Below are 11,647 nucleotides of genomic sequence, written 5' to 3' on the forward strand. Positions count from 1 at the left end.
CAATTGAAAATAATAACTCCTACCTATTCGAGTATAACTCAATAGATGAATGGGAAAGCTACATCAACCACACACATTCTAAAACATAACTTAGAAACAACAATCAAGGATAATGACGCTTACCTATTCAACTATAAGTCGATAGTTGAAATGGAAAACTACATCCAGGGATAGAATTTGACGAGCAATTTACCCGTTAAATACAGCCAATTTTTTTCCATAACCGTTAACATTATTTTGTTAAAATAACGAAAACAGGTGTTAGGATTACCTAAACCGTCCAATTTGACAGGTGATTGGGATTTCAAATTCCTACCCTGACTACCGCAACCGCACACCACACACATTCTAAAACATAACTTAGAAACTACAACAATTTAGAGAACATTGATGAAAACGAGGTAGGTGCCAGCACAGTACCCAGCAATATCTCTGCAGAGATGAGAGAGATTCCTTAGGGTTTTATTTAAACAAAAGTGGTATTTGGCATCTCCCCGTGTTGCAGAGTAGTTGATACTAAAAGTTGTACTGGTCGTAGAAGTCGTACTGGTCGTAGCGGATTTTACAATCAGGACCGTAATTATAGGGGAAAACAGTAAAATTAGCAGCAACGCCATTGGGGCAATACTTCAAGACGTCGCTGGCGGCGGTAGTAACGCAATTGGTGCAATCAGACTGAGAGAGCGCGGGATCGCAAGTTGCGTAGCCGAAGACAACGGGTGCATCGTTGGGACAGTCCCCCCACACGGTGTACCAGAAACTGTTGGAGCAAACGTTATTTCCCAGAAACTGGAGCACGTCTCCCAGAGACCCGGAGTATTCACTTCCGGTTGCGAATTTCTGAGGGCTACACTGGTAATTGTATTGCGATTGCGCGCCCACCACTGCGAGTAGGAACACCAGAGGTAAAGCAAAGGCAAATGACATGATTCTCATCGCCATGGCTTGGCTTGGCTTGGCTGGGCTGCCTCAAATGAAATAATTCTTTCAAATGGCGAGCCGACCTTATCAATCTGCTCAGAGGTCATGCCCCTTTTATAAGACATTTGTTGCATATTCATAATCCTATAAGGTTGTATTAGAAAAATGAATTAATTATAAAATATAAGAGATTGAAATAGAAAAATGAATGAATTATAAATTATAAGAGATTGAAATTTTTGGTTAAGTGAGATAGTTTAATATTTAAATAGAAATGTGAACCAAAGTGAGATAGTTTAATATTTAAATAGAAATGTGAACATAGTTTAATATTTAAATAGAAATGTGAACCAAATTTACTAGGAAAGGTTAATATTTAAATAGAAATGTGAACCACATTTATTAGGAGAGGAGAAAGAAATGTGAATCAAATCTATGTGGAAGGAAACAATCTTAGCATAATATATATTATTTTTTATCTTTAATGATTTTATTCTTCAATGCGTTTACTTTGCAACATCTAGTGCAATTGTTAATTAAACTATAGAAGTTCTATTCCAAAATTCAATTTCAGTAAAAGACAAAAAAATGCATATATATATACCATTTTATTAGATAAAAAATTTGAATATGGATTTTATATATAAAGAGAGAGAATTCTTATTCCATTAATATGTTTGTTTTTAGGGAGATTTGTAATTCATCCATTTTTCATTATGGAGTTCACATATAACATTTTAAATATATTCCTTTTATTTTATATAGTATATACATAGTTGACATTTAAATATTTATTTATGATTCATATTATACACATTAAAATGTCAATACATGCCCCAATCATATTAAAAATAGAAAACGTACATCAATAAGGCTCTCCCTATAAAAAATAATAATTTCTATTATTAATATTTAAATGTTACATGTTAGTTCCACATTAAAAAATGGACGAATTATGAATCTCGGTTTGAAAAAACTTATTAATGGAATAAGAATTCTCTCTCTTTATATATACCAAATCCATAACAAATCTTTTCAACTTATATAGTTGACATTGAAATATTTTTAACTTATAAAATGACATCTAAAATTTGTATACTTCTTGCAACAATCTCTTTATTATTATTTTTCCAATCTAGATTTTTTGCTTTCTTGTGGAAAAATTCCATGTCCATATCTCCAACCTTTAACTAAATTCTCAAGGATTTTAAATGACAAATATTCTCTTCCTCTTTGAAATATTTATGATATGCTGTGAATTTTTCCCTTTCTTCTTACAATGGAGAATGTTTCACTAACACATTCTCCAACTTATCTTGTATAATTTCAATTTTTTTTTTCATGCCCTTGTATATTTCCCTATTTTTTCGATTGTTAGTCTCGAGCCCATTGTTTTATTCAAGATTCAAGTGCTTCAAATATTTCTCCCATATAGCAACTAGGCTTCCCAATACCCACTTGCTCCAAAACTTCTTTATTAGATTGTTGAAGTTTGGTGAGTTTTTTGAAATCGGATAATAGCAAAACAGTGTTGCCATGAATTCAATATTTTTTGGGATATATCGAGAGCGATCGCCCTACGATCCAAGGGGCGATTTTGGAACTAACCAATATTTTTTGGGATAAGAACAAATCTGAAATTAAAAATATCTCTAACTAGGAAGCAATATCGCCTAGTCAAGTCAATTTATTGCTCTAATTGAATTTTCCAGTGGAAGGCTTTATATATAAAAAATTTAATTTATGGATAAGATATTCTAAATGTTCTTGGAATTGATTTTGAATGTGAGATCTCACTAATGTAGGGTTTGTATTGAATTTTTCACCTAACATGCACTCTGATCAAAAAATTGTATCCCCAAGGGCCACTAAAGAAATTTAATAATCATGTTTATCTTTACATTGAACAGGCATGTAAATATTGACAATGAAGCATACATGATTTGAAGGAATATGTAGAAAAAAAGTGGCCAATGAGTGAAATGTTAAACTAGATTCTATCAATTTGATTGAATATTGAGACCACTTGGTGGATATCCTTCCTGAAGCTCCTCATACACTAATGGAATGAATCCCACTACTATTCCAAATCTTGTGCTAATTTTGGAGGACCAAGAGGTCCCCCATTTTTGTCGGCTCGAGTAGCAAATCTAAGTGTCGTTCTTTCTTGATCAAAGATATCACTTCCTCCATTTGTTTTCTAACCTCAATCCCTTGCAATTCTAGGAGATATCCCTCATTACTTACATGTTGTATGAGTAGCCCCTTGCTAAAGGGTTGAGTTGCCTCCTTTTCTAGTTTATCTATATCCCATTTGTTTTGGACCTAATATTACATGTGTTCCCATTTCCTTATGCTTCTCTACTTTTTCGTGCCTTAACTCTCTAGTGGCCTGCCAACCAACCTTCCATTGGAGCCTTCCTAATTCTTTTTTCTTCTCTACCTCCAACTTCTCATTAGCTGATCTTGGAAAGGAAGGACCCAATTTGGATCTTTTAGGGGAGAGGAATTTTTCCTCTTCCAACAAAGATTCCACTGTTTGTTGCCCTAGTATTAGATCATTTTATAATGGTGACATGGATTCACTATTTTTCTCTCGTTCATGTCGTTATCCTAAATTTTGTAGACATAGGTTTCAAGAATTTCACCTTCTTCAATCACTGAATTGAGAGCCTCAAAGCTATTATTTTTCTCAGTTTTACCTTTACTAGATCCTTCCCCTCTTGCTTGTTGAAATAGGTAACTAGGTTCAGTGTTCATAAATATGAAACATGCTCTTGATTCTTGTATATTGTAAAAATAAAGAAAAATTATTATTATTATTATTATTATTACTACTATTTTAACCTGGGTTTCATGCTCAAGGTCAATTTAGTTTTAGGTCAAGCACCCATTGAGTACTTCTAGGAATTTTTATTGAAGTCAAGTAGTCAAAGAGTCACTGTAATATGTAAAATACTCCATTTGGCATATTGTATCATGTCAAGGGAATTATTGTAAGTCAAAAAGTGTCATAATACTCCCTCCAAGATCAAGTCAGCCTGCAATCAACAAGTCGGCCTTCAAGAGATGTCAAGTCGGCCTATTGAGTGCATCCAAGAAGCCTATATATAAGAGAAACACGACCTCATTTGAGAAGGATCCAATCCATTTTTATTACAAGGAATAAGATCCTAATAACCATCAAAGAAGATAAGAACTCAAGGAAGAAAAATTGAAGCATTTTCGAGATTGATTTTGGGTTGCATCATGTCAGACGTGCGAAGATTAGGGTATCATTATTGCAGCTAAGCCGAATTGTAGATTCCTCAAAAGAAGCCAAAGTCTGGAAGAAAAGAGATCAACGAAATAGGTCGATTACCTTAGAAGAAAAGAGCAAGCCTAGTGGAAGAAGAAAAAGACTTAACTTTTCCCTAAAAACAGTCACATGTGCGAAGTTGTAATAATTATAGAGGGACAAAAAATACAGGTCTACGAGGCCAGAAAGTTGCAAAAATTGGAGCCGAAATTTGTTGCAGAGGAAGAAGTGTTTGACTTGGGTTGACTTTATGAAGGACAAGTTCATCAAGGATATCGTAACTAGGCTTTGGAATACCCACTTGCTTCAAAACTTCTTTATTAGATTGTTGAAGTTTGGTGAGTTTTCTAAAATCAAATAATAGAAAAATGGTAGTGGCATGAATTCAATAATGTCTGGGATATCAAGAGTTATCGCCCTACAATACAAGTTAATCCAAGGGAGGATTTTGTAAATAACAAATATTTTTTGGGATAATAACAAATCTGAAAGTAAAAATATGTCTAATCAAGAAGTAATATGGCCTAGTCAAGTCCACTTATTGCTCCAAGTGAATTTTTTTAGTGGAAGGCTTTATATATAACAAATTTAATTTATGGATAAGTGTTAGGTACCTATAATACTAGTGATTCCCCCATTACTATTGTCATTGTAGCCCTTATTGTTATTGTTGTGCCCCTATTATCCCCATATTGTTATTATTATGCCCCATAGAAGCCCACTATTCTTATTGTTGTGCCCTTATATTATTATTGTTATGTCAGATTTGATTATATTGTGACCCATTAGACTCCTATATATAGAAAGAAGGTTTTTTCATTTGTATCATCCAATAATTTTTCATTTGTGTAATGTAAAGGAGGTTTACCCCTCGAAGAGGTTGATTTCTAAGGCGTTGATCTTTCTTTTCTATCTTTTTGTGAGCTGGTTTCATAACATTTGGTATCAGAGCTTTGGATTCTAGGATTTCACTGCTCTAAACAGGTCATCGTGGCATTTTCGCTATAACTTTTATTCTGCAACATTTCAGAAGCTAAAAAAAACTTATTTGAGCTAAAATCGTTTAGAACCTCGGGTCTGAATTTCAAATCTTGTCTTGCTATAGTTTCAGAGATATGATCTGAGGAAGTGAGCATTTTTGTAGACTCTCGAATTACATTCCAAACACGTGACCTTGGGTAAATTGTCATAACTTTCTCTCTGAGCATTAGATTAAAATTTTGTAAGACGTTACAGAAAGAGGATGGACTTTAGTTTTCTATTTATCTTTTTTAGATTTGAAGGTCAAAACAGTGACACGTGGAATGTCGTACAATTTTGCTCTACTGAAAAAATTATATAATTAGGTCATCTTGGGATATTGGGCATAACTCTTTCTTGGAGAATCCAATTTTGATCAGACTAGTGGCATTGGAAAGAGGACTCAGAGGGCTAAGCAGGCAACAATTTCAGACCCAGGAGATTAGCAATTATAGAGATACAATAGATTCAATATCAAGCTTCTACAAAGCAAAAAAAATTGTGTAGTCTTTTTAAAGTTTTGCATAAGTTTGGGTTGAAAAATTAGTTTGAAGTTCAAAGGGAATAGTGAAACATAATTATCATTAATTGGTGCCCCGAAGAAAGAAAATGGAAACACCTAGTGCAACAAATTACACTCTCACAAAATTACGAGACCAAGTGCAATAAATTTCACTCTCACAAAAGGTAACCAAAGCTAAGATTTATGTTTTAAAGAAAGGCGTGGAAGCTAAGATGAATGGTGTGGAAGCTAATATGAATGGTGTGCAAGTTAAGATGGATGGCATGGATGCTAAGATGGATGGTATAGAAGAAAAACTGAAAGGAGACATGGAAGATTTGAAGATAGATTTGACTAAGTTGCTACAAGAAATGCTTACTAATGGTGAAAGGGTAGTAAAGGAAACTCATGATGAGAATAAAACAAATGTTAATCACAATTTCATAGACTCTAACATTGGATTAAAGACCCACCATGTTCCAAATATCGATATGAGGAAGTTTGATGGCAAGGATCCCGTAACATGGATACTATAGATGGAGCAATATTTCGATCCCCATCATGTTAAAAACACACAAAAGGTACGCATGGCAACTTTATATTTGGAACCAAATCAGTTTGTATGGTATCGATGGCTTTTCTCTTGTAAACAAATTGTCACTTGGGTAATTTTTTCGGAAGAAATGATAGCACATTATGAGGATACAGAAAGAAACACTTTTTTTAGCCAATTGATAAACCTCAAACAAAAGGGTTCAATGATGGAGCACATTGAGGAATTCCAAAAATTAAATATAAGGGTAAAATATATTCCAGAGGAGCATAGGATTAATATGTTCATAGGGAATTTAAAGGATAACATGAGGTTCTCCTTTGGGAACCTGACTCATTAGAGAAGGCATTCAGGTTGGCAAGAAAAATGGAAAGAAAAATTATGGCAAGAAGGAAGCCTACCACTCACAACTATAAGGATGGAAGTGTTGTTTCCCCTAGCCTTCCACAACCTACAAGGTTGACACCCAAAAAATTGGAAGAAAAAAGAGAAAATGGGCTTTGTTACAGTTGTGATAGAAAATACACTAAAGGTCATAAGTGTGCTGAGAAGAAATTATTTTACATAGATTTTGAACAGGAGGAAGAAAAGAAACAAGAAATGTCAAAAGAAGAGGATATACACTAGGAACAAACCCCAGAGAAATAAGAAATGAATCTAACCATATCTTGTAATGCATTGGCCAGAATTACCACTCCTCAAACTACCAAGATAGAAGGACATATCATGAAGAAAAAGGTAATAGTGTTGATTGATTCGGGAAGTACCCATAATTTTATTCATTGTAAGATAGCCAAGGAATTGAATTGCTTCCTATATCCAGCACTAGAGTGTCAAGTGATGGTTGCAAGTGGAGGAACCCTAAATTGATCTTGAAAGTTCCATAATATCAAAATATACATGGGAGAATATGTATTGAATAGCCCAATGCTTTCCATTACAATGGTTGGTGCTGATGTTGCACTAGGAGTCCAATGGCTACAATCCTTGGGTACAATAGCTTTTAATTTTCAAGAACTTTTCATGAAATTTTCTTCAGAAGGAAAGGAATTTGAATTAAGAGGTATCACAGAGAAACCAGGAAAGATATTCAGCTCTAATGGAATGAAAAAGCTTTTAAAGAAAGAACAATGAGGCGTAATTTCACAATTATGTTCGCTAGAGGTTCCCACATCGAAATTATCTACTTCTCTAGATCTCCAAAAAGTCTTGGACAATCATTGCAAGGTATTTGAAACTCCCAAAGGTCTCCCACTTATTCATGATCATGATCATGCTATTCATTTGATATCACGAAGTGTTCCTCCAAACATCAGGCCTTACAGATATCCCTATGCCCAAAATAGTGAAATTGAATGTATGGTTGCAGAAATGCTAGAGGCTGGTATAATTCAACCTATTCAAAGTTCTTTATCTACTTGAGTAGGATTGATGCACAAGAAGGATGGATCATGGCCCATGTGTCCAGATTATAAGGAGCTCAACAAGCTCACTATTAAAGATAAATTTCTCATTCCTACCATTGATGAACTATTGGATGAATTGCATGGATCAATTTACTTCACCAAGTTAGATATTCGTTGAGGATGTCATCAAATTAGAATGAACACTAAAGACATTCCGAAAACAACATTTATAACTCATGAGGGTCATTATGAATGTTTTTTCATGCCTTTTGGCCTTACCAATGCACCTTCTACATTTCAAGGTTTGATTAATTCCATTTTCAAACCCTTCCTTAGAAAATTTGTGTTAGTATTTTTTGATGATATACTAATCTATAACAAGTCTTGGAAGGATCATGTTCAACATGTTGACAGGGTGCTCAAACTATTGGAGGAGAAACAATTATATGCAAAAAGCCCCAAATGTTTCTTTGGAGTACAAGAGGTGGAATATCTGGGTCATATTGTATCTCATGAAGGTGTTAAGGTAGACCCTAGCAAAATTAAAACCATTAAGGAATGGAAAATCCCCACATCCATAAAGCATCTGCGAGGATTTCTCGAGTTGACAGGGTATTATCACAAGTTTGTTAAGAAATATGGGAGAATAGTGCCACCTCTAACAACATTATTGAAGAAAGATGCATTTTTATGGACTCCAAAAGAAACGAAGGCCTTTGAACATCTTAAAGAGGAAATGTGCCAAGCACCAGTCTTAGCTACGCCGGACTTCACAAAAACCTTTATTATGGAATGTGATGCCTCAGGAAATGGAATTGGTGTTGTTTTAATGCAAGAAGAAAAACCCATTTATTTCGAAAGTCATCCAATCAAAGGAAAGTATTTAGACAAAGCTATTTATGAGAAGGAAATTTTTGCAATACTGCATGCACTTAAGAAATGGTGACCCTACCTAATGGGAAGACACTTCAAGGTAAAAACGGATCATGATAGTCTTAAATACTTTTTAGAACAAAGATTATCTTCCGAAGGGTAGCAAAAATGGGTCACAAAGACGTTGGGTTATGACTTTGAAATCAATATACAGAAAAGGGAAGCAAAATGTTGTGGCATATGCTCTCTCAAGAAAGGATGAGGATGTGGAAACGTTGCTTTGTGCCATTTCTATTATCCAACCAGATTGGATAAATGAAGCAAGGGATGAATGTAAGAATGAGGAAGAAGTGTGGGAACTCATTCAAAATTTACAACAAGATCCCAGTACATCTGATATATTTAGCTAGAAAATGATTCGTTATGGTACAAAGATCACTTATACCTATGTCAGAATTCCCAAGTCAAACAAAAGATTCTTATGGAATTGCATGCCTCTCCCTTAGGAGGGCAATCGGGACTTTTAAAAACTTACCACACGGTTAAGAAGGAATGTTTTTGGGATGGCCTTAAATCTGATTTTCAAAAGTTTGTGGCAGAATTTTTGGTTTGCCAACAAAATAAAGTTGAAACAATTAAGACCCTGGGTCTATTACAACCTTTATCCATTCCACGTCAACATTGGAAGGAGGTTTCAATGGATTTTATCACAGGTTTACCCAAGTCCAAAGCAAAGAGTGTCATCATGGTGGTAGTTAACAGACTTACCAAGTATGCACACTTTTGTGCATTATCTCATCCATTTAAAGCCAATACAGTTTCTACTGCATTTATGGAAACAATTCAAAAGCTGCATGGAAACCCAAAGATTATTACAAGCAACAAAGATCGCATTTTCACTAGAAATTTTTGGAAATAATTATGATTGTCTTGGTACTTAGTTAGCTCATTGCTCATATTACCATCCTCAATTTGATGGGAAAAAAGAGATAGTAAACAAATGTTTGGAAGGATATCTTTGTTGCTTTGTATTTGATAAACAGATACAATGGGTCAAATGGTTTCCTTAAGCTAAATGGTGGTATAACACTTCCTTCCATACTGTAGTAAAAATGACCCCATTTATGCCACTTTATGGATATCACCCACCATCCATCACATCATATTTAAGAGAAATTCTAAGGTTCAAGCAGTGGAAGATCACATCGAGCATCAACAACAAGTTCTCCAACTCTTAAAGGATAACCTAACTTTGGCACATAATAGAATGGAACATCAGGCATATCAACATCGCAGCGAAAGAAGATTTGATATAGGTGACTGGATATTTCTATGGCTACAACCATATAAACAAATTTCCCTCAAGCAAGCTAATAAGGATAATAAATTATCACCAAAGTATTATGGTCTGTACAAGGTTTTGCAAAAGATTGGTACTATGGCATACAAATTGGAGCTTCCTGCAGCTTCCTGAGTGCACCTAGTTTTCCAGGTTTCATGCTTGAAGAAGGTTATTGGTGACAAGATCCCAGTTCAAACAATATTTCTAGAACTTGATGAGGAAGGAAAAATAATATTGGAACCTGGAGCAGTCACAAAAACAAGAACTCGACAGATGCGAAATCGATCAATTTCGTAGTATCTTGTCAAGTGGAAGAACTTACCAGCTGAAGATTCCTCATGTGAGGATGAGAATTTTATACAGAAGCATCCAAAACTACTTAAGCATTGAGGACAACACTTTTTTTAAGGAGAGGGGCATATGAGGTCCCTATAATACTAGTGATTCCCCCATTACTATTGCCATTGTAGCCCTTATTGTTATTGTTGTGCCCCTATTGTCCACATATTGTTATTATTGTTCCCTATAGAAGCCCACTACTGTTATTGTTTCGCCCTTATATTATTATTGTTATGTTGGCTTTGATTATATTGTGACCCCTTAGACTCCTATATATAGAAATGAGGTTTTGTCATTTGTATCATCCAATAATTGTTCATTTGTGTAATGTAAAGGAGGTTTCCCCCTTGAAGAGGCTGATTTCTAAGGCTTTGATATTTCTTTTCTATCTTTTTGTGAGCTGGTTTCATAGCAATAAGATATTCTAAATGTTCTTGAAATTGATTTTGAATTTGAGATCCCACTGATGTAGGGTTTGTATTGAATTTTCCACATAACACGCATTGTGATCAAAAAATTGTGTCCCCAAGGGCCACTAAAGAATTTTAATAATAATGTTTTTCTCTGTATTGAACAAGCATGTAAATATTGACAATGGAGCATACCTGATTTGAAGGAATATGTAGAAAGAAAGTGGCCAACGAGTGAAATGTTAAACTAGATTCTATCAATTTGATTGAATATTGGGACCACATGGTGGATATCCTTCCTGAAGATACTCTTACACTAATGGAATGAATCCCACTACTATTCCAAATCTTGTGCTAATTTTGAGGACATCTTGGTCCCCCATTTTTGTCCGTTGGAGTATAAAAACTAACTATCTTTCTTTCTTGACTAAAGATATCACTTCCTCCATCTATTTTTTAACCTCAATCCCTTGCAATTCTTGGAGATATCCCTCATTACTTACATGTTGTATGGTAACCCCTTGCTAAAGGTTTGAGTTGCCTCCTTTTCTATTTTTTCTATATCCCATTTTTTTTGGATCTAATATTACATGTGTTCCCATTTCCTCATCCTTCTTTACTTTTTTGTGCTTTAACTCTCTATTGGCTTGCCAACTAACCTTCCATTGGAGCCTTCCTAATTTTTTATTCTTATACTATGAGAGGAGAAAGAAACTACTAGGAGAGGAGAAATAATGTGAACCAAACCTATGTGGAAGGTCCTTCATTGGACCTTGACATACAATAATGCAGAAATAAACACATTTAGAAACAAATTATGTGTTCGTAGAATGTAAGAGATTGAAAGCTTTTGTTCAAGTGAGACATTTTAATATTGAAAAATGGTTAGAAACTAATAGGAGAGGAGAAACAAATATTAACCAAACCTATGTGGAAGGAAACAATCTCAAAATCAAATGTACTGCCTTTTATCTTCAATTATT

At 34.6% G+C, this 11,647-nt stretch overlaps 1 protein-coding gene across 1 annotated transcript; it reads right to left on the reverse strand.

The window, feature by feature from the left end:
- Window positions 1-516: 516 nt before the first annotated feature.
- Window positions 517-942, reverse strand: LOC149146362 (antifungal protein ginkbilobin-like protein). The gene has a single exon (XM_089452733.1). The coding sequence runs from the start codon at window positions 940-942 to the stop codon at window positions 517-519; it is 426 nt and encodes a 141-aa protein (XP_089308859.1).
- Between the last annotated feature and the right edge of the window lie 10,705 nt (window positions 943-11,647).

The sequence above is a fragment of the Pinus tabuliformis genome, chromosome X, assembly GCF_031772625.1.
Source record: "Pinus tabuliformis cultivar Carrire ecotype Pingquan chromosome X, CPIR1, whole genome shotgun sequence".
NCBI lineage: Eukaryota > Viridiplantae > Streptophyta > Pinopsida > Pinales > Pinaceae > Pinus > Pinus tabuliformis.

Excerpts from the sequence above, each read along its gene's own strand:
- LOC149146362 (XM_089452733.1), bottom strand. The coding sequence starts at position 942 with ATGGCGATGAGAATCATGTCATTTGCCTTTGCTTTACCTCTGGTGTTC.